General features: G+C 37.9%; 1 protein-coding gene across 4 annotated transcripts in view; it reads left to right on the top strand.

The window, feature by feature from the left end:
- The window catches only part of LOC141909795 (putative glutamate receptor), a 66,251-nt gene extending 45,606 nt beyond the window's left edge, over nucleotides 1-20,645 (top strand). Inside the window, exons 1-5 of one of the 4 annotated variants that reach the window (XM_074800422.1) lie at nucleotides 9,600-9,648; nucleotides 11,547-11,611; nucleotides 16,812-17,015; nucleotides 18,128-18,291; nucleotides 19,150-20,645. In XM_074800422.1, the coding sequence (XP_074656523.1) occupies nucleotides 11,570-11,611; nucleotides 16,812-17,015; nucleotides 18,128-18,291; nucleotides 19,150-19,684 (945 nt within the window). In that variant the 5' untranslated portion in view covers nucleotides 9,600-9,648; nucleotides 11,547-11,569 and the 3' untranslated portion in view covers nucleotides 19,685-20,645. Of the gene's footprint in view, nucleotides 1-9,599; nucleotides 9,649-10,027; nucleotides 10,128-10,395; nucleotides 10,646-11,546; nucleotides 11,612-16,811; nucleotides 17,016-18,127; nucleotides 18,292-19,149 lie in introns of those variants that run through there. The other 3 variants (XM_074800420.1, XM_074800421.1, XM_074800419.1) reach the window with 3 other exon arrangements.
- The last annotated feature ends 4,405 nt before the right edge of the window (nucleotides 20,646-25,050 follow it).

Here is a 25,050-nt window from a genome sequence, read left to right as displayed (position 1 = left end):
AGTGTTTTAATGTAATGACGTTATTCTTAATGATTATTGAGAAGATGATACTAAAAAAAACAAAATTGCATTTGCGAAGTCATCTTTTTCAATTTGTGTCTAAAAAAATCTTACAAATACATGTATTTTCAAATATTCAATTGTATGAAAACTATTATTCATTCTCGTAAATACTGGGTTTGGTTTGGCAATGCATTCATGATGATAATCTTAACCGTGTTCCTTATAGTTGATTTTCTTAAAATTATATGCTGCAACTGGGATTTTGTATTTCAACAGGGAGTCCAACCGTTCATGATGATCAAGGACTTTCGGCAATTCGGCAACGCTCGATTCGAAGGCTTTCTCCTCGATCTGGTTAAACGACTGGCCGCCGACCCGGAAGTCAACACTTACGTCGAGTTCGTGGAGGCATATGACGGGAATTACGGACATCAGGATACACGCGGGGATTGGAACGGGATGGTCCGCGAATTAGTCGATAAGGTAACCAGTAGTTGCATTCGGTGCTCTGCGGAGAAAGTATCCGAAGTAATGTGTCTGACATTCGTTTCCAATGTGTTGTGTTTTATTATCTCGATATAGTCAAGTTCACGATCGTCGCTATACTATTCATTTGGTTGATTTAATCTGATTTAATACATATTTCTCGTGTTCCTTACAAACCCACCAGTCACACCTGGAACTGAACAGGGGTTTGATTTTGAAACCGAAAATCGAAGTACAGACAAACTCGGGTGGCCGGTCGAATTTACAGAATTTGTTGTTTAAATCGAAATACATAATTGGAAATTTCTCTTCAATCCAGCCTGAACCGACAAGCGACTGATTGGGGTTTATTTGTGTTGACTTCTTAATTTCATACTTCGAGATTTGAAAATAACTATAAGGGGTTAAGATCATAAAAGATTGTCCATGTCTATCTATCTGTTTGTTTTTGGGTACGGTACATCGAAATTCATATTGTCCAACTTTACTAAAAACTCCTGCTGAGTTATTCATGCATGATTACTGCTTAAACTTTTCCCCCAAAGGACCTCAACGATTATAGTGATTGTACAGCCTTTATAATGCAAGATAAGAAATGCAAGATATACGATAGCATCGCAAATTGATGATTAGGGCTTAACAAAAACATAACAAAAAAAAAACCCCGGTGCGGATTCGAAACCTGATGGCATCGCTATACTCAGCAGTCACGAAACCCAGCCACACTAGACCGGGTGCGCAAGCACCAATCAGATTGCCCGTGGCAAATTTCACACATTATCGTAATTATCATATATTCGTTTAATGCTCTCTAACACTTGTATTCATCTATATTTCTCGTTGTAGACGTCAGATGTCGCTGCTGCCGCTTTCTTCAAGAACGCCAAATACGAAAAAGCGATCAGTTTCGGACGGCCATATTTGAACGGCGGAATCGTGTTGATGATGTACCACAACGACATGAAACGCGGTCCGCCGATTACATCATGGCGCGACGTGAACTTCACGAAGGTTGTGCCCGGTCTTGTCCTGCGCGGATCGGCCGATGAGTTCTTCCAGAACTCGAAAGATCCGTTGATCCAAAAGTTAAACGAAAAAACTAAAACGATGCAAACGGCGCTGGATCGTAGTCAATATATGCCGCTAGTATCGACGGTCGAAGATGGGGTGAGAAGAGTCCGTAGCGAGAAGGGCAACTACGCGCTGTTCTTGGAGTACAACTTCGCGCATTATTGGGTCGGACAGAAGCCGTGCGATCTCGTTGTCATCGATCACCTGTCGAACGATTCGCTGGCGCTGGCGTTTCAGAAAAAGTCTAACTGGACGGCGAAATTCGACCGGGCGCTGTTGAAGCTACAGACTAACGGCCAGCTGAAAGCGATGGTTGATAAATGGTGGAAGTCGGAGTGCCCTGCGCGGGTGTTTAACGTACCTATAAACCGGTACACTAGCGCCGCTAGATTCCTAACAGCCTCCGCTCTTTGCATCGCCTATACTGTGTTCATCTGTTGGTTATTGAACCATCAATGAGCACTCGATGCTTGGACTCACTTCCACAGTGTTGTGAGTTAAGATTTGAGTTATTACATAGGAGATTAACCGATTTCTACTCAGAGTTAACTCTTAACTCACAACACTGTAACTTAACCCTTCCAACTATGGAACTGGTTCCTGACTTCTGAGTTAACTCTAACCGCGGATGTATAAATTAGATATCTAGTTTATATGTCCATGTCAACTTAGCTCGATTGTATTCACATTGCGTATATTGCTGATGACGTCATTCGGGGGTTTTCCGTCCTCATTTTTGGGGACTCCCTCAAACGACACAAACGAAAGTTTAACTGATCGATCTGTGCAGGAAAATTTTGCTCTGGGTGAAGTGTACCACAGCAGCTGTATGCATCATTCTGTCGACTTTTTAATCTGCTAGGTGGTACGTTTTAAAAGTTTTTTTTTACAATTTGGATACTGAAGGCATTTAAGGGCAGATTAAGGGCATGTGATCAAACAAGTCTTGGACATTGAGGCAATACTTTGAAAATGAGGATGGGGAATGGAAAATCCCTGTGTTATGTCAGATTCTTAAACCTGGACATTTCGGTTTTCTTGAATAACAATTAAAGTAGATTTATTCGCCAAAGAAAAAATCGAGAAATTTTTCCCTACTCCGGGTCAATGTTTTATTTCTGAAAAATGCCGCCGCGATTTTGGGAACATAAATTAGGGGCCATTACAATTATCTTATCTTTCTAATCGTAGCAATCGGTATTGCCATTCCGAGCTTTCTTTTTTCGACGAATTACTAACCCGCACAAAAAATGAAATATATAAAAGGCATTTTGTTTCAATGACCAAAAGGAACCTCTGCGAATGGAGTTTATCATTTTTGTCACGTGTTTCTAATACGCGGAATATATACTAGTCAGGTGTAGAACAATAAATGGGTATTACGAACAAAAAGATATTATCGCGATGAAAGAAGCTGCATTTTTTACACGACGTAATTGATTGACATTTTGAATGTGAGTTGTTTTGATAATGTGCCAACTGTAAATAGGAAACAACATCTCATCCCATTAAACGCATTTAACAGCTATACCAAAAATCACTGACAGACCCTCGAAGTCTATAAATCCCATGATTATCTTTTGTTATGGATGTTTACTCTCCAGCACTGACGGGCTAAGAAACTATGACGTTTACATGCACCGCCCTCTATTGGTGGTCAAACACAATAATTGATATACATGACATATACCCTCGACGGTTATAAATACCCTGATTATCTTTAGTTGCTATGTAAGGCAATTCTCCAGCACTCAAGGGCAAAAAAAACTATGGTGCCACGTGCCACACTGTTATTACAACGAAGAACGGCTCGATTAACATACCGTAAATCACAAAAAAACCATTTCCATCAATCGCGAAGTGATCGAATAGAGCTATATTCATCATCATAGATTATGAAAATGTTAATTTTTCATTGAAAATCGTGGCGATTTTTCCAAGATCTCCCGTAGAAAGAGAAAGTCAGTTGACGAAAAATGCGTTCTCATAAGAAAATCTAATACTGCGCTCACATCAAAATTGAGCTTTAACGCGACCTCTAAGAAAGTAGATCGTTAGAATACGAATAAAGCTCTGATAGATGTAGTTACTAGTAAATAAATGATGTTTAATAATATTTATCAACAATAGAATGATATCTATCTTAATGGTTAATATGGCTATTTGGTATACTTGTATATACTTGTATAACTATTCATATAAGTCGCTTGCCACAGTATGCTCTGTATTTACTCATGTATAAAAATACTCATTTTACTCATCTGATACTAAAAGAATTGATACTCCCTTCATAATAAAAATACGTCTTCGCCTGACATTTTAGTCCTAGGGATTGCTGTTCATTATTGGATTATATTTCAATTTATTTTTATTGACATATTTTGTTAGAAATGTGTGAATATGATTTGTGTAAACCTACTTTGTAGTAGTAAATCATTTGCTCAATAGATTTCGTTCAAATTTCTCAGCGAAAAATAATCGTGAAATCGCATTTAAAAAAATCAGGAATAAATCAAATCAGTCAATTGGCCAGTGATCGGTAAATAGGTCAGTAAAGGTCGGATAAGTCAAGGTCATTTAATGGATAGGCCTACGTGATAAAATGTATAGCATAACTATCACATAGTAAGGGTCAGTTGTATAATAACGGTGAGAGACTTAAGACCTTGTTATTTCTTCTGCCAATCAGGGACTAGTCTTAGGATTAAGGAGCACTTCAAGCACTGGGTGAAGCCAGGGATGGTTGCACACGGCCATGACGTAAACCTAGGACCATCTTAAATCAATGGCCAAAGGAAGAGCCATTCTAAGCTCTGTATAGGTTCCATAGCCAATCTTACAACTTTAACACCGATCTTAGCTGACGTTAGTTTATGGCCAATCTAACAACTTAACACCAGTCTACACTGTTTTGACAGCCAATCGACCAGTTTTAAGGCCAGTCTAGAGATGGTTAGATACCGTTTTTTTTTAATTTTAAGCCACGAATGTACAATCTGACCTTTTTGAAATTTTAATCGATGGTCATTTTGTAGAATTGTTATTGAATTCAAACACAACTTAAAGAACTTACTCAGTACAGATTTATCACATGACATTGTTGAAAAAACAGTTCGCTTATAGAACGAATGAATTTTATGGGTGTTGTTCTATTTTATCGATATTTTTGTTCCGTGTGAACGTAATTATCCATGTCACAACAATTTTATAACCGTTACGAATTCAACTGTTATCAAATTTATTCTATTTTTTAACCTTTAATGTTTGCATCGTCGAATCGATATGCATTCAACATTTATTTGATTGTTTGTCTGGCTAACTCAGTCGCGTATAAAATACAGTAGGGTGTAAAATTCGCACGTTAGTCGTCGAAGTTATAATTGAATTATCGAAATGATGACATGCACTTTAGTAAACTGCATTGCAAAACAAATTGGACGAATTCAGTTTTGTTACGATTTATCCAAGTGATGACTTACACTTCGTAAATGAATGGAAGTACAAATTATGACCTTAAAAAAGATACACGATTTGTCCAAATGACGAATTAACCGCTTTGACTGTATATTCATATTCTGATGTTGTAATTTAAGTGACGTCACTACTTCTGAGTGTGACGTCACTTCTAAGGCGTGACGCCACTCATAGGCCATAACATTTTACGCACGACGTTATTCGTGGGGGCATAAGCTATAACTATTCCCGTGCAGCTAATTATTGATCATTAAGACGTTGATTTTGCATATCTGTGTTTGTTAACTAAATCGAATATACATTATGATATTTGAAAGAAGAAAAAAACATGACCGTTGATATGTTTTTAAGAATTCGGGTATTTTCATTGACGGAGTCAGTAGTAGAGGATATGGGCATTATCTTACTGCGGTGATAGCAGGGCAGTTTTATATAATAGGGCCATTTCCAACTTATTTAATACTATAACCTATGTAACAACTTAAGACCAGTCTAATCTCATTTTGGCTTTAGAGCCAATCCAACAATTCAAGACTTACGCACACGACGCGGGGAAACGCGGAAACAGGAAGACAGAAGCATGTTTTTAGCGTTTTCCTGTATCGTGTGCATTTCCATAAGAAATATGGTTTCGGGAAACAATGTTTTTCCGAGATCAAACATTTTTGATACCGCCTTCCATTTCCCTGCGTCGCGTGGCGTTGGGCTTAAGGGATATTTCGCAATTTTGACCGCAGGCCCAGTTTCAGAGCGTCAACCGATTAATGACTCTTTTCAAAACTGTTAATTGTAAATAATGAAAAGAAAAGAAAATTATTATTTGCTGTCACTATTTAATTAATTGATTATCGAATTTATACACGCAATGTTGTCGTATATGATACTGTTATAAGTACTTGTTAGACCTACGATTGAAAATCATATTTATACAATATCTATTTATTTATTCGTTTGCGTTACATTCCATTCGTATCATTTTTACTAATATGTTTTGCGAGTTCGAAAACTCCTTTTAAAAAAGCGAACATTTCATGCATCAATTAAAGTTCGTAACATTTCGAATTTGTTTCGGTTGTTCTCAGAACTTTTCATGATGTATATTTTTTAAATGTCGAAACGAATTTGAAAATTTTGTATACATTTTGATAGAAGGTATTATTTCTCAAGTCTGGTTTAGTTCTTCTAGGATGCCGTAGACCGGTGGAATTACATACATATTCTTGGGTTTAAATTCAGTTTCTTCTGAATTTTCAGCATATACAGTGACTCACTCACTTAATTTGTCGTAATTGGTTATCGATTTATTCAAATGACGTTTTACACCTAGTAAATTCCATTGCAAATACAAATTGGGACTAAAATAGATAAAGACTTCGATACTGTGACGCTTTATCCAAATGGCGACTGGAAAATGATCAAATTGAGCAAATTGAGTTGGAATCACAAATTGGGGCTAGAAAAATAGAGACGACTTGATTTATTTGACGATTTATCTTACGTCTTAACCAAACAACGACTTTCATTTAGTAAATAGAATTAGAAACACAAATTGGGACTCCAAAAATAGAGACGACTTGATTTATCTGACGATTTATCTGATGACTTAAAAGCTAGTGAGACTGTAAATACAATAAGATGCAGTGTAAGTTATTTCAATGAGGTACTTCGTAAAGACTGTTTGCTTGGTAAAAACTATGAGGGCCAATGGATTAATCTGTAACAAGTTATCCACTATTTCTGGGTCACCAAAAACGTGTAGTTTAAGTTTTAACGTATTTTTGCGGTGTATTTTGATTATAAGAAATCTTAATCTGCATTAATAATGAATATATGTGTGAAAGATACAAGTTGGTGTAGTATTAATTAACTACGATTTTATCCTCATAAAACTCTCAGGTGGCGCAAGATATCTTAGACAAGGGAAAGAAAACGCAAATTGAAATTCGGCAGCAAAACAATTTTCTACTGGCGACTTTTTTTATTAATTCCGATTTTAATGAAAAACACATGCAAAACTTCATTAGAGGTGCTACGACCACATTGCTAAATCATGTGTATACTAGCTGATATGACAGCGTGTTCTTTTCTCTTCTAGGAAAAAAACGCCATCTGTATTTTACGATATAATATATGTATGTAGCTTTATTTTAGCCTACCCGTTTGTTTTTCATAAAAAGACCCATCACGTAATCAATCTAATGAGTTTGTGTAGATATGAATTGTACGTCATGTATTAGTGTTACCAGAAGAAATAACTGAATGTATGAGTTGCATAACTTACTCAGTATGTATTTTCTAATTAGCGCACTCTTCCTATTGACAGTGTTCGTTTTTCCGTTGACATTTACTGATTTACCCGATGAAGCTACTATACAGTAGCAACAGCTGAGTATCTTAAATGAAACTAGTTAGGCGTAACCTAAAAAACAACTGTCTGTCCCTACTTTTTGCTTCACCAATATGCCTTCTTTTAATTACTTGGAGCACTCGCAAACATTGCTCAGAATCTAACGAAAATAGCCAATTTAAAAAGAAAGCATCTTTTAGTCACCCATGGCGGCAGTTTTCGTCATGATTCCCGCCCCCATATGATGGTGAATAGAGTAAGAATGTTTTTCTTTATTCTTTTTTCTTTTGTCTTCTTAATTTCCCTCCGTTTCCTTCATCATTTGAATTCAATTCAATACAATTTTGACTCCTTTTACTCCGCAGTCCTTCTAAAATCTTTTGTGGAAAATACTCAAATAATGAAAACAATTTTATTTCTTTTCTTCCGGTTCATCTATTTTTTCATTCTTTATTTGTCCTCTTTCCATACTCCAAGTAATCAAAAAAGTCCGTAGAAGTAGAAATAGTACTACAGTCGTTTTTGATAATTTCCTAGATGGACCTTCTACAACAATATGTACAGCAATTCGCTCCTCATCCATGTGAGACAGCTATTCTTACAAAAAAATGAAACCGTTATTATTCAAATATTTGAATATTTGTAACTGTTTATTTCTAATGTCTGATTGTGATCGTCTGTTTATCATTAATAAACTGTTGTTATATTTTCGTGGTCAAATGGCTGGTTAGTTTTTTTGGAATATTTGCTTTTTCTGATGCTCTTGTTTAAGGAAATAGGCCTTGTGAATACCTAACGTAGGAAAAGCTTATCTCTTTTTATAGTCCATGGTTTTACGAGTCTGGCAGACCAAATAGCACAGTCAGGGCTTAGATTTTAGACTGTAGTCTTAAGACCATCCTATAATTCTATAGTCAATCTAAAAACATACACGTCCAGTCTAAGACAAACTTAGTTCGGTAGCCAATCTAACAACTTAAGACCAGTCTAAGATCATTTCGGTTCTATACCCAATCTAATATCTACTCCTTAGCTCATCTTCGTCAAAGGACATGTTTGGACTACCAGCGTGAATGCAAATGAGGGGATTTAGCAAATGAGGCAATTTCGCTCGTGGATTACGATGATTTCATAGGGCGCAAAGAAAATTTCATTGAAATTACGTGTTTACGCGAAAATTACGTGTTTAGTGCCGCCCTTTTTATCCCCATAGTTTGTGTGCCTTTTATCAGAACCTCGAGTCGATTTTTCTAGAATCAGTCCCTTCACGTAAATTTCGTACGAAATGGAGCACTTTGAAAATTTTAAGGGGTTCGCATGAACACCCACGAACCGTCTACAATTTTGATCGCAATCAAGTGAAACAAGGGAGTTTAGTTGCTCAAATGTTGGTTTTGTTTACTGTTGAATAAATACCATAGTGACGTCGTGTTGTGGCCAAGGTATTTGCCCAGCAGTTCTCTAACCTACGAGCAATTATCTAACTAGTTAGATAATTGCTCGTAGCTCTAACAAACTTTTGAACAACTAGCTAACTAACAGACTAGTTATGGCTTGAGTCTGATTACGGCGACTGAACCGGGGTGTTGCCAGACACTTAAAACTTTCGCTGACGACCGAATTACGCTTACTTCGCAGCCTCGAACGAGACAGCCTGTCCAGACACGATATCCAATTCCGTGCTCCGTTACCAACCACCACAGGGAGATTTGACAACTGGCAAAATTAGACAATATATCTGAATCAATTTTCAACTGTATTGTACAGTTAGACTTACAAAAGTCAGTAGCTATATTCATATACCTAAATTGAATTGCAATACAATTTCCGACTCAAAAATAAAGACTTCCAGTTCTTCAGTAATGTGTTAACTTACAAATGATGATTTACACTCAGTAAATTGAATTGCAAGTACAAATTTGAACTTAAAAAAGAAATGACTTCAGTACCGTAATTGAAGAATTTTGATAAAAAGGAAGGCACAAAATCCATGCTAAATTGTTATCCGACATTGTCTAATAACTCAATATCAATTGCCAAAAATCTCCCCTAGCGTTAGGCTACTTACCTTTAATCCATGGTTAGATCGGTCCCGGTACTGTGCAGCGTAAATGAAGATAAGACTGGTTCCGCCACGAATAGACAGTAAACAGCTGCAATATTTCATAAACCAGGCGAACTATTTGACCGTCTTTTCGAGGCGGCTCCCAGTCATGACCTTACCAACCCCTGAGCGCCCGTGGCTGGGCGATAGCGGGGCCGCTACGGTAAGGCTAAACTAGGGAACCTTTTGTTGATTTTCCCGCAGTCCGAACACTGTGAGAGGATACGAAGTAAGCGTTATTGGTCGTAAGACGAAGGTTTGCAAGAATGCGACAACACCCATTTCCAATCACGAATTTCCATCATGACTAAAGCCGGGTGGGGTAGCTCGCTGTCAGTCGCTGTCTGTCGAGTCCGCTGAACCGCAGTTTCGTACTGGTTTATATAGATCTAGAACACGTCACTATATCGATTAGCCGTCTGGTTGCTATAGCAGTAAACATTGCACCATAACCCGCAATAACAGGTTCAGTACTAACAGTACTAGGTGTATTGGATGAGTCTTTATTGATATAGTTTTATTGTGAATGGCTTTGTGGGAATCTTATGAGATTGAATTTTTCGCTCTATTGATCTTCAAAAGAAGGAATAGCCAATGTTTCTCTTACAAACCGACCAGTCACATCTGTCGGTAACAAAACAGGTTTGGTTGTTCCATACACGAGTGACTGTCTGATATCAATTAAGTAAAAATACACAGTAAAATGAAGAAAGAAAATCTTGTATACATCCTAGCAGTTGGCCATCACCTAGTTACCTCCAAGTGACTCTTTATTATCATATGTTCAATTAATTAGATAGCTCATAGAATTGAGTCGAAACGTCAGATTTTCTTATGATTTTCTTATGCTTTCTTGAAGATTTTTATCAGGTTGGTATTTTCGATTTATTTCCATAGACTGTAATGAATTTCCTGAGGTGACATTTGTCAGATTGATATTTTCGTTTGGTTACGAATGGTCGAGAATGGAATTTTCATGGGGTCATCATTTCCACTAAGTAGAACGCACCGAAGTATAGCGATTGCGAATTCCGGATTGTATAGTTTTCGCCTTTCATAGCAGTACGCTATTTAATCAACGTTTTGTAAGGAATTATCTTGAGTTCTCTTTGGAATTAGAAGATTTTCGGATGGTAGAATTCATATACTCGTGCGAGCATGTACGTACTGACATTGCGCAACGAGACGACTAAACATTCATTGACGCAATGTATATATGACACATACTATAGACATATGACACACACGATAGACCGCGTATATGAAAATATAACATAGTCATACCACATGTTGTACGTAATTTTTATATACGTCTAGACGAATGTGACGTATTTTTCATTTCTCTTCGTGCATTAGACTAATTTCAATTGTTCAATTCAGGTGCCGTTTTTGTGTCCAGATTTCGTTGATCAACGTTTGATTCTATTGCGTTTTACGTGGAAAATGAACTTTATATATAAATGTATTTTGAAATCGATAACGTATTTTCTTTTCCACCGTTCACCGTGACATGCCTGCAGTGCGTGTACATGTATGTATCTCTCAGGTAGAGAGTCCAGATAACCGAATTCATTTTCTAACGAGATTTCTATTGTACGTATATATAAGCTATATGGATGTATATATATATATGTATGTCGGGGGAAGACCCATGAACGTCAGACCGGTCATGCCATCTCATTTTAAACGAAACAAATAGCCAAACCTATCATCTACACAACTATATTATACCTTGAAGTAATCATTCTATGCTCCAGGATTATGACATTACCAATACTTAGGCTTAGGACTGTACGTACTGAAGATTTAGGACTTAGACTGTACGTACTGAAGCACTTGTCTTGCCTAATGGAACAGTTCAATGACTAAGTCCTGCATGAATTGAGTTAACCCGCGTGTACAAGCATTTAAAAGCCGATGTAAATAGTATAAGAGGATGAACCTTGCATTGTTGAATTCATGGTCTTTAGAAACATTACAAATGGCAATCGCAGGCTAATCGTTGAGTAAATTAGAATTATGTACCGTATTTAAGTAATTATTCTCTATTTTTTCTTTTAGGATTTGCGGCTATTCTTGATGATATGGGCAAAAAGAAGCCGATTATCAAAGTGACGACTATTGTAGTAAGTTTTCCGTGAGAGTTGCATCGTTTTTTTGTATCATCACAAAGATGGCAGACCTTACTTTGACTATTTCAAAGTGATGTGTATAATATTCTCACTCCCTGTTGTGCGGACATACTGCAGAAATATATAGATATGGGAAAAAAACCGGGGCCACCCAACCGACGGCCCCAAACACTCCGAAAAGGCATTGCAAAAACCCCAAAACTAACATCCCAAAACCCAAAACCAAACCATAAAGGGGAATTGAACATAAGATCTAAACAGCAAGCGCAAAGAAGCAATATTGATAACACATGTAAAAGCCCTACGGGACTGAACTTCCCTGAACGCTCGAAGAAAAACGTACAATGGTTTATAAGCATCATCGGCCACGGTAACATGACCAGAGGGAAGGAAAAGCTACCCCTCAAAAGTTACCAAACAGTAATCACAATCGTCACCGGAAAATAGAATCCACACCGCCCGTCAAATAAGATCGTACCGTGACCCAAAAGCAACTAAAAAGGAGTATACTAAACCATGACAACGAAGCCATGACAACGGACACTAAGAGGCCCGCGGCTAGAGAATTGAAAACAGGACGCAACAAAAACAACAAATTGAAACTGATAGACGATCTAACTTTATTCCAACATAGACAATCAACAGGTTAGGACGCTCAAATCCTTTGCAAATCGGCTATTTCAGTAATAGGGGTTTAGTTGTTCTAGATCAAAGGTCGAACGGTCGAGCTAATGAAAAATGAAAAATATGAAAATAATAACAATTTCTATTTGAATTAGTAGCGAAACTCATAAAAAAATGAAAAATAATTCTCGCACACTCGAATTTATTTTTCATTTTTTACTCGCTAAAAAAGTAACGAGTAATTAACGAGTTGAATTGATATTTTAAACAAATTTCAATATTTATATTTGTATGAGTTAGAGTTTTAAACATAAAAGTGTGAGTAAAGTGTGAGTGAAATAATTCATATTTAAAACATTGAATATTTATATTTGAATGAGTTTTAATAAAAATTTTGTTATCAAAATGAAGAAAGAAGAAGAACCCAACTTTAAAATCGAAATCAATGAAACCAATAAATCATTTTCACAGTTTAACATTGAAAATTATATTTCAGCAACAAATTTAGTGTCCGCAAGGTATTATAAAATTGAAAATATTACTGTAATTAATCAAATATTATCAAATGAAACATATTTAATTACTGAACTAGTAGATACTTTTGATAATGGCGTTAAAAATCCTAAAATGTTCAATACAGTTTTTAATCTTAAAGGAACTTTAGATGAAAACATAATTAATATTCTTAAAACTCCTTTTAATGAAAGAAATGATGATTTAATACTTTCTAAAGATTATAATGATTTGATTAACTTAAGAATTGAAAAAAGACAATTATATTATTTCAATTTTGATTATTCCTTTAAAATTAAAAACTGTATTGAACATTTTAGGATTTTTAACGCCATTATCAAAAGTATCTACTAGTTCAGTAATTAAATATGTTTCATTTGATAATATTTGATTAATTACAGTAATATTTTCAATTTTATAATACCATGCGGACACTAAATTTGTTGCTGAAATATAATTTTTAATGTTAAACTGTGAAAATGAATAATTGGTTTAATTCATTTCGATTTTAAAGTTGGGTTCTTCTTCTTTCTTCATTTTGATAACAAAATTTTTACTAAAACTTATTCAAATATAAATATTCAATGTTTTAAATATGAATTATTTCACTCACACTTTACCCACACTTTTATGTTTAAAAATCTAACTCATACAAATATAAATATTGAAATATGTTTAAAATATCAATTCAAACAACTCGTTAATTACTCGAGTAAAAATGAAATTCGAGTTTGCGAGAATTATTTTTCATTTTTTATGAGTTTCGCTACTAATTCAAATAGAAATTTTTATTATTTTCATATTTTTCATTTTTTATGAGCTCGACCGTTCGACCTTTGATCTAGAACAACTGAACCCCTATTACTTATTTCCACCTCGAAAACGGTGAAATACAATAGCCGCGATCACACGACCATTTTTGACCCGGGCCAAATTTGGCCCGTGCCATCTGTTCACACGGGTGCCAAATGGGCCCCAGCCTGTTTGGCCCGACCAAAAACGTCGAACCAGGCCCGAGCCAAATTTTAGCACCAGACAATGATTACGTTTGAATAGCAACTGGCACCGGAAATGGTCGCTTCGTAAGAGCATTGTCTAGTATCGAATTTAGTAGTGAATGGTTTGCGTGTGAACGCGCTCTCTAATTAGGCACGGGCCAATTTTGGCCAGAGCCTGATCCGTGTCAAATGCAATAAGAAGCTGACCAGCCATAAACAAACAAAAAACATTCTAAAATCTGAGTAGTCAAAAGGATCGCATAAAGCTATAATGTAGGATATATGTCACGCGTCTCGCACGAACGGGGAGCTAACTTAATCATGCGTTGAGTGCGACTAAACTCTCCATGGAAACGAAAATGCCCTAAATAAAATCGCCGAAACAGATCAGAAAACCGAAATAATAGACGAACTCTCTGACCGATAAATCTCACAATAGTGGGACTAACGTAGAATATCGAAATACACTTTGATAATGGAGAACCAATAACCTTGACCTCTCGAGTTTTTCTCTGACCTAAAATTCATAATTCATTAATACTCTTGATGTTATTATCATTTTTTTTTCTTTTTTAAACGTAACGATTCGTTTCTCACACACAGCAGACTCCGGGGCACACAGCCCTCCAGCCCGCACACAGCAGGCAAACAGGACACCAGTCCTGCGAGGCACACCACAGCCTCTAGTCTACACACAGTAGACTCAGGGGCACACAGCCCTACAGCCCGCACACAGCAGGCAAACATGACACACAGTCCTGCGAGGCACACAACCTCTAGTCCACACACAGCCCTCCAGCCCGCGCACAGCAGGCAACAATACATCAGACTTCCACACACAGTGGAATACCCCGGACGACAGACTCCAAACTGTACAAAGGAAGACACACAGTTCACATAAGTACAGCCTTACAGAACAAAGCCAAGCTGTGAACCACCACAACCGTAAAAGCACGTCCGACTTTTAATATATACGTAATTTAATAAGGAGAGGCTTAACATGGCGTATCATCGTTGAATTTTCACTTGCCACAGTGGCGTTACCAGTTCCCCTGACTAGAATTTTTATGTCAAATCATCTCATTTTTAGCCCACTTGGGACTTTAGTCCCAGCGGGCTATTGCGTTCACTTTTCGTCCGTCGTCCGTTCGTCCGTAGACGGAATCCAGTTATTTTGGGAAGTTTTGACGACGCTTCAAGGTAATGTCATGATATTTAGTTTATACATGTATCTACCCTAGACACATCTTCAGGCCAAAAACTGGCCCTATCAGATTCAAGATGGCAGCCATTGTTGTTCGCCAATATTAGCACTTTTTACACATTTTCGAAGTTTCCGAGGGAAATTTTGAAGACACTTTTATCAATAACCTTGATTGTTTGTGTATATTTGTAGCTCCCAAGGGCCCATCAACATAAGAAAAATTGGGTCGATCGGACTCAAGATAGCCGTCCTATGACCTTTTTAGTGCCGAAAAAATGTCAATTTTGGCCCAAATTCTGAGTCCTGTAGCATCCTATTGGTTTGCCATTTCTCATTGCAATTTGTGATGGTTTTCTTTGGAAAGGGATGTTTTATACCTGAGACATTTATTTTTGATCATCCAATTATGGCACAATTGGCAGCCATCTTGGCGTCATCAGTACTCATTCGTAGATGGGAAAAAGTTTTTCCACATAATATTGATACCTAAGCATATTGTGTTACCACAATGTATTGGAAAGTTGTAGCTCATTACGTTTTCTATGATTTTGGTGAGTTTCAAGGTCATTGGTTTTTGTATATGGCCACCAGGGGGCATTGAATAATACAAAAACTTAGTGTTTCTATATTATATTTTTACCTACGCATATTTTGTGACCACAATCAATTACAAAGTTGAAGCTCATGGCATCGTCTATGATGTGGTGAATTTTGAGGACATAAGTTATTCTATATGGTCACCAGGGGGCGTTGAATAGTAGAAGAACTATGTATTTCCTTATTAGATTGGTACCTAGGGATATTTTGTTACCATGATCAATTGCAAAGTTGTAGTTCATGACATGTTCTATGATTGTAGTGAGTTTCAAGGTCATTGGGTTTTGCATATGGTCACCAGGGGGCGTTGAATAGTAGAATAACTTATCATTTCCTTTTTAGATTGGTACGTAGGGCTATTTTGTTACCATGATTCATTGCAAAGTTGTAGTTCATCACATGTTCTATGATTGTGGTGAGTTTCAAGGTCATTGGGTTTTGCATATGGTCACCAGGGCGTTGAATAATATAATAACTTAGTATTTCTATATTATATTTGTACCTACACATATTTTGTAACTACAATCAATTGCAAAGTTGTAGCTCATGACATCGTCTATGTTTGTGGTGAGTTTCAAGGACATAAGTTATTCCATATGGTCACCAGGGGGCGTTGAATAGTAGAAGAATTTGGTATTTCCTTATTAGATTGGTACCTAGAGATATTTGGTTACTATGATCGATTGCAAAGTTGTAGCTCATGACATCGTCTATGTTTGTGGTGAGTTTCAAGGACATAAGTTATTCCATATGGTCACCAGGGGGCGTTGAATAGTAGAAGAACTTGGTATTTCCTTATTAGATTGGTACCTAGAGATATTTGGTTACCATGATCGATTGCAAAGTTGTAGATCATGACATGTTCTATGATTGTTGTGAGTTTCCAGGTCATTGGGTTTTCCATATGGTCAGCAGCGGGCGTTGAATAGAAGAATAACTTAGTACTTCTTTATTAATTTGGTAACGAAGCATATTTTGTTATCACAATCGATTACAAAATCATAGCTGCTGACATATTCTATGATTGTGGGGAGTTTCAAGGTCATTGGTTTTTGTTTTTGTATATGGTCACCAGGGGGCATTGAATATTGAAATTGTTAGATTGTTGAGCATTTGAAACCACTTCCCAAGTGGACATGGTGTCCCTGGACCCCTAGTTATCGAAAACTACTACTATTTGATATTGGAGAATCAAGTCGAGGTTGTTAAAATCCTGTTGTATCGCTTTTTAATAAACTTATCGTTATTTTCTACGTAGGAAGAGCCATTTATGAAGATCAGAGATCACACCCAAAGGGGTAATGATAAATACACGGGGTTTCTGTTCGAACTGATTAGAGAGATCGCCAGTCACCCGGCTGTAGACGCTGATTTTGAGGTGAAAGAAGTGCCAGATGAGACATACGGCGAAGTCGGACCCGATAACCGATTAACCGGTATGTTAGGTCAACTGGAGCAACAGGTACGCGATAAGAGACCGTATACCGGGTACTAATCTCACGAATTCGAACTAGCTGTAGCCTGGAAACACAGAGTTGGAGTTATATTAGGGGTGTTCGTAGGACCCCCCCCCCTCTCATTGTGATTGCCCTTTTCGTCAAGATGAAGATCGTTATAACCTGTGAATATGACACTCATCCTAATCGAAGATACCATATTTTCGGATGAGTTTTACCAAAAGTGACTAATTACACCTGAATGGGACCCTGATAGTAGCCTGTGACACCCTGCTTTATCTGAAAAATGCCTCAATCATATTTTCTCCGACTCCTGCCTTCAATTTTTTAGATCCGCCCTGACCCACAAGACGAACTTCGGTTATCGAAGTACGTCACACATCCCCTTCGTGCGACGTTTCGATCCGTAAATTCGTTAATAGTTAGTTGATCTGTCAATATACGTAATTCATTAGTTTTGTTCAGTAAGGATTTTACATTCAGAAATAAGTTAGAACTGGGATAAACTTATATCTATTATCATCTATCAGCGAATTTCTACCTAGAAGAATACTCGCATAAACGCCCCGCGTACGCTCGGGGACGTAGCTATGACGTTTTCGCCTAAACGTTTGCATAAAATGATACAGTAGTTGGTGCCACATTATGGTACGCGGAATGCCATTTTCAACATTACGTGAGCGAGTAGCCGAATAAAACACGTAAATCCGTGTAAAAAGAAGAAGTTCCAAAATTTAAATTTTGTATGATAGAACTTATTGAAATGAATCTAAACAGCCATTATCAGGTCGAATGGTAATGGTGGCTGATGATGACTGCGAGACTGCACGATATAATTACGTGAGCTTATTCCAGGTGACAATCACTAAAAGCAAAACACGTTTATGCGAAATCATAGCTTATTTGTGAATACACAAAGATTGATGAACAAACTGATGCATAAATAAAGGTGGATCAATTGATTACTGACGAAATAACGGTTCAAAACGTCACACGCAGGCAGCAGTAATTAATAAGGGCTCCGTGGAATGGATTATACATCGCTATATTCAGCCATATATGTTCCTAAAAAGTGTCTTCGGGAGATTTCAATTATCCGTATGTTGTTTCTTTGTAGGAAGCTGATGTAGCGGCAGCCATATTTGTTAACAGTTCTCAGTTGGTTAGAGACAGGCTGACAATGTCTACTCCATATATGGAGAGCGGTATTGTGATGATGGTTTACAGGAAACCGGGGTCAGAGGAAATACCATATAAATCATTCAGAGATTTGAAACAACGGTATGTAATCAGTCTTAATCCTAAACTCAACTGTCATTGAGACGCTTTACAATGCATGTGTTGATCTAGGAGGTTGCCTCTTGCTATGGCTTAGATGATAAAATCCGGCCCCAGAATATTTGATGGATATAGAATATTTGATGGCTCCAGAATATTTCCTCTGGGCTTTGGGGTGGGGGTCAGTACCCCTGCTTTCGCATTGAATTTGTGCACTTATTGTCAAGACAGAAATTATTGAAACTTGCTGCAAATTAGACACTCACCTTCTAGGTTGGAAATCGAATCTATTCTGATGCATTTCTTTAGACCTTTTCAACGCCGCCAAGAAACGTGGCTGCTTTATCTGGGAAATACTCTTCTTTTTCTGTTGGAACCCCTTATAATTGTCCGAAAAAATACATCCAGAAAACCTAAAATTTCCAAGAATGGCTGCCAATGTTTTGACTTCACCCTATCTTTGGAATGGGACTGGTTAGGGCTCTGCGACCCTTCATGAGTGCACCCAACTATGGTACATTTCCCGAAGTCTTGGTGATATCTGCATTGACAGCAGCCTTATTGGGGATGGTGCGGGTGCAAACCCCCAAAAATCCCACACACTGGAACCAACTACTGATCTTAATGGTCGGAAGGTGCATTTTCATGAAAACGTCTTTGGGCTGAAAAAAACAAACGATCTGAGTAAGCTTTTTTCGTGAAAATCGTATTACTTTTTTCGTCAAACTGCAGACCCTGCTCCGGAGCTATGTAACTGGATTTTGAAATCATCGAAAAACAAGTCTAAACTTAGCCTCTCCTGAAATCAAAATCGCATCCGAATTTGATTTTAATACTTTTGTTTCCTATCGATTTTTTTAGCGTTCTACCCGGCCTGATTGAAAGCAGCGTAACCGAAAAGTTCTTTCAGAATTCCAAAGACGCCTACGTGAAACAACTATACAGAAAAATAGTCCGCACGACACGGCCGTTTTCCCCACTATTCGGCACGGCAGACGAAGCCGTCGCTGTTCTCGAGGAAGAGCAGGGTAACGCTACGGTGTTCATGGAGTTCAACTTGGCAGATTACTGGGCCGGCCAGCAGCCATGCAACAAAATCCTTATCGACACGCTCAAACACGAAACGCTGGTTTTACCGATGCAAAAATTGTCTCCGTGGAAATCTAAGTTCGACTTCGTGTTGAAGGAAATGCGAAGAAATGGGCAACTGAAGAAGTTAGTAGAGAAATGGTGGGCGACAAAATGCTCGGGAAATACTTTCAAAACTCCGGCGCGATTCCCGGATGCATCCGCGACGACTGGTAATGCCACCTCGCGGTCGAATAGTATAAACACAATTTTGGCAATATCTAGTTTAATATTAGCCCTTTTCTTACTGGTTTCGACGTCAAAATAAGCGCAGCTGTAAGGAAAAATTTAAAAGAAAAATGAAATTGAAGAATTTTAATTTTTTTTTGGTTTTCGCTCCGTCTCTACAAAGATGACGTCATAGAATGGCGACGACCTTCACCTCGTATATATCAACGATATCGCTTGGCGTGACGTCATTGAAAAACCGACGACCTTCACCTCGAGAGAAAACGTTTTCAATTTTGAATTTGATGTGAAAATAAGCGGACAATAATTTGTTTTTTTTCGAATCAAATAACTATGCGCAAATTCGAAAAGAATTGAATATATATCCTATGTATAGACCTGATATTTCAATGTTGATTTCAGAAATTTCTAGAGGCCGGATTCATGAACTGGTTTAACCTTTAACCCGAGGGCTACTCAATCGATAATGAATTGAGTTGACCCCACGTTAAGGTAATACCAGTCTTTAAAAACGACCCAGAGATTCTTAGATATTGACGTACACACAGCGCGTGGACAAACATATAATGTTTTATTTTTGTTTCATCAAAAAGTGTAAAGCGCTACGCTCTAGTTTGAAAGAGAAATGATTTGGAATGGGTCATCCCAGACCCGGGATCCCGGATCATTTTTATTGTACACGGAAATTAAACAATATTTGTATCTAAAGCCAAGAACTCAGTTCCATAGTTTGTGAATTGGATCTTATGCTGATTAAAAATCATTTCATTTTCAATGGGTTCGCTCCGAGTCAAATCACAAATCATAACTCACAGCTTCGGATCAGGATCCCTAACATGGATTAAACCGACGACGATTTTCGTACGTCCCACAATATTAAAAAAAAACCTGACTTTTCTGTACATCTTCAGCGACTGATCTAAAAGCCCTTCATTTTGTATATATCTATGAATTTTGATAGAACGAATCTAGTATTCGAAAATATCCGTGAAGAAAAAAACAATATTAATGAAATATAAACAACAATGAATCAGTTACACTGGCGTTAGAGTTAACTCTGATTTGAGATTAGAACATTCTGAGCTCAAAACCAAATCTGAACTTTGTTTTCTTTTAGTTACTGTTCGCCAATGATATTGTTTAATTTCTAATATATGTACAACATCCTATACACTGCAACCAGTCGAAATTGATTTCAATCAGCGATTTCCATGTTTATGAAAGACTGTTGACTTGCATTCTGACGTTGTACCGGGTAGGGGGTAAGGGATGGGATGTTCTCGAACTCCAAGTCAGTTTAGTCTTGGGTGTAATCATTCAAGTCAAATGGTTACCCCAAGGTTCCCTGCAGCCCAGCAGAGTGTCTGAAGGTGAGTACAGACAGTAGAATATCTGAGGGGTGGGTACGGTTTGTCTGAGTGCAGGGTACTGGCAGCAGATTGTTTGAGGGGCAGGGTACATACATCAGATTATGCCTTAAGCAAACATTGTGTCCTGTTTATTTGTACTGTCTACAGCAAATTTATTTGAAGAATTAACAGTACATGTAATTGTAATTGTAAATTTATTACCATTATAACATTTATACAAACATATTTTAACAACCAAACATCACAAAACTTTAGATTTAAACTGGTTTATGCGAATTAGGTGCAAGACACTTGAGCCTGCAACAGACTAGGCGAATTTCTGTATGTACCATTTTTCGCCTCGCCTATTCGGTAAAGGTGGCGCAGTGGGCGAATTTGGCAATCGCCGAATGAAGATTCGGCAAAAAAATACTAGCATGTTTATATTTAGTTAGCCCACTTAGAAAAACTTCCCATATCGTCCCTTGGCACACTATGCAATAATCAACAAACGAGTATGGGCGACAATCCCCGCTAAAAAGACTGTGTTTAGTTACGCGCAGTAATAAAGCCGCGATAAAGACAAATCCGCGCCGTGTAGGCGTTTCCGGGCCGCGAAGTCATTCGCCGAAATGTCAGTAGACGGCGCCACGTAGATGTAAATGACGTTATCCTGGGAAACCCAGAAATAATCTCCAAAACATAAAAATCATTCAAAAAGAATAAATGAGTTTGCTAGTTAATATGCACAAAAAAACTTTTGAAATAATTGGAGTATGTTTGCCGTTGAACGAAAGAAACCGATCAAAGTTAAAAGAATGCCCAGATTACTGCAGTATAGATCCTGCTCTTGACGATTAAATAATCGAATAGGAAGCTAATTTCTATCCATCACAACAGTTAAACGATCCTGCTCTGACGGATAGAAAATCGACATTACACAATCTTTTCTATCCACCGTTTCAGAGACGTGTGTTTGTTTACTTCCACTGCGCATGCGCTGTGAGGATATCTGCTGTGGCCGGTAGAAAACAACGCTCTCCCGGCGAACCGGGTTTCCCAAATATCTGTCATTTTAAGAAGATCGGGCAAATTGCTAGTCGAAACGTCAAAACAGCTAAAATGATAACGCTGAAAGAATTATTTCCGGGTTACCAGGATGACATAATTCATACGTACGTAGCGCCATCTACTGACATTTCGACGCATGACTTCGCGGCGCGAAAATGTCGGCGTGGAATTGTCTTTTTAACTGCGTGAAACAAAACATCGTCTTTTTGGCGGGGATAAACGAGAATCGTTAAGATTGTCACCGGTGTATACTTACTAAAACGACCACGCCACTCATTGTTTGGTACGCAGGGTGGTCCAAAAACGCAACGTTATACACTCCAACTCATCAGAGGCCTTCAATTTTCATACAGATGGATCGGAAATTTTGTTAGGGTGAAAATGACTCTCGATTCGGTCAAGTTATTTGTATTCCAGGGTCATTGTTGCGAACCAGTCAGAGCCTCTATTGAATGGGCCATGACAACAAACTGCCCAATTTCTGCTTCGCTAGGATTATCACACACTGTTTACTGAACACATAATAGAATAAGATAATACACTTTATTTTCAAACTGAACATCATGTTGGAAAATATGGCACAATTGAGCTTTGCCGCTGTTGATTGAACGGGGCCTCGACTAAAATTAATTAAAAACTTAACAGAACGAGTATACCCATTTCCCAGTGTCCTTCTACGTGAACAGTATCAATACAGGTTCTCCAATCGGTTGTGAGGACCATTGGGTGTCTCTGTTCGATTGAGTACAGAGGCCTTGCCATCCGGGAGAGTTCCAAGTGGATTAGCTTAAAACCCTTGTTCACTAGATTGGTCTGCCTGTATTACATTACAAAACAGGTGCGGATCCAGGGGTGGGGTGCTCTGGGTGCTGCATCGCCCCTATCTTAAGCTTATCATGTTTCTCCGGAAACGAACTTTCTCCTGAGACTTAGCCAGAAAAGGTTTTGAAAATTGTTGTATAAAAATTTCCTATCCATCCATGAATATTGAAGGATTCTAAAAGAAGTAAGAGGTTGCATTTTGGACCGCCCTGTATTAGATGAAAGTATTGACATGAAGAAATGATACGTTGACTATCTTTGAATATGTATCCATTGATGACATACCCGGTAACTCAAAAGCGATCCTATGTAATTGTCAAATTGCTACTCTATCAGATTAAATAACATATGGTGGCTAACACGGGATTCTTGATTTCGAAAAGAAAAATTCGGAGATATCACCAACTCTTTTAAGAACTTGATTCTATTGGATATGATAGAGTATTATCTAATATTGAATAAATTTCGATCGAACCAAGGATGGGAGTTTGTTTCAGCTTAGATAGAATAAAATATGTATACTTTCTAAAAAGATTTATTTCATCTTTATATGTCGTAACGCTTTGAATGTAAAAATAAAGTTTCATTTCGCTGATTTAAGTAATTATTGAAAATAAATCATGATAGTAAGTAATGACAATGATAATAATATTAATAATGATATTGATAATTATGATAATTATCTTTTGTTGTTTTCATTGAATTGAAGTTAGTTTTCATTGAATTGTAGTTCATGTCTTCGCGCGCGGCCAACACCGACTCGAAGTAAACCATTCAAATCTTTGGCGGTCAATCCAGTTGGAATTTACATCATTTGCCTGGGCAACGTTGACGTCGTAACTTGAGTCCAGAAGTGGTCTTAAATCATGAAATCGTCTTGATTTAAGATAACCCGGATAACAACCATATCAACAAAAAACTTCCAGCTGCCACTATGTCAACTATCTATTGGTTAACTCTTAACACGGGTCACTGTCTACACCATCTTCATCCGTCAAGGGATTCGAACCCACTACGCTAAAGCTGTTCCCCGAACCCCTTGACCTCACGAGTCGTTGGAGTCGTTACTAGCCGACCATAATCCGGTCGTACCAATCACAGCGCTTGTAACAAACCCTCAGTAGACTTCTGTTGGTTTTCCCGTTAAATGGACCAATCAGAACGTTTTACCGAACAAGGAAGTATTTCGCAAATCGATATATGACGTCATGCGCAACAGCGCCAGTAATGAAATCACGCTTCGTGAGGCCAGGGGGCTGGTGGAAGCGAGTTCGGGAGTGATACTGGACCCCTGGCAAGCGAGGATGTGTCTACACTAGCAAAAAATGCGGAGTTTTACGCGAACGCAGGTTCAATGCGGAGTGTGCCCTTCTTTTTCAATAGGGGTTTCTAAAATCCGAGTTGTGCAGAAAACTCTGCATTGAACCCGTGTTTCGAGCGTAGTGGAGACGCATAACCCGGGTACAAAATACTAGTGTAGATGTAACTAACCTTTTGAGCAACCAGCCCCAGGTACCAGTCAAGTCAAGAACTCGTGAGATGGGTGACTGGTGACCAGGCAAGTGTGGTGACTTGCAATTCCCGCGCTAATGCTCTTAATCAAATCTTTACATGTAATCAGGAGCCACCAAATACGGTGTAGTAAAATGACCGAGAGACGAGTCGCTGAAGATTCAGATTTAAGTCGAATGGGCATTTAAACTGTAAATAATAGTCATAGTAATACATACACACAACTCGCTTGTCGATCTTTCGAATATAAAAATGGGTTCTTCATAAACTACACGTAATATCGGGGACAGACGACAACCAATTAAGACGAGGTCCGGCCGTGATCGAGCCAAATCAGCGCTGTGGTTGGAAGCAAGCTGACTGGAAGAATTGATGACTACAACCAATGATTATAAATATGTTCTCCTTTATTTCAAACCTTGATACGATATGCAGCATATCATACAGAATTTTTTGACGTGGCTAGGATACGAACCAATTGATCGCGAAGTATCTTTGCCTCTGTCACCTGCTCTATTCCCCGTATCAAACGTTGCCCCCGAACAGAGGGACGCATAGCCTATTGACTAAAGTAAGCTCCAATTTACTGTTCTTTGTTTGATTATAGACGTATCAATCTAGTTTGTTTGATCTATTACCATTCAGAGTTTCAATAGCTGACGCAATACGTCTTCGCTCTCCAGTGACTCGG

This window comes from Tubulanus polymorphus, chromosome 8 (genome assembly GCF_964204645.1).
Source record: "Tubulanus polymorphus chromosome 8, tnTubPoly1.2, whole genome shotgun sequence".
In the NCBI taxonomy this organism is placed as follows: Eukaryota; Metazoa; Nemertea; class Palaeonemertea; order Tubulaniformes; family Tubulanidae; genus Tubulanus; species Tubulanus polymorphus.
The sequence above is the reverse complement of the archived record's forward strand: the minus strand, read 5'-3'. Positions and strand labels throughout refer to the sequence as shown.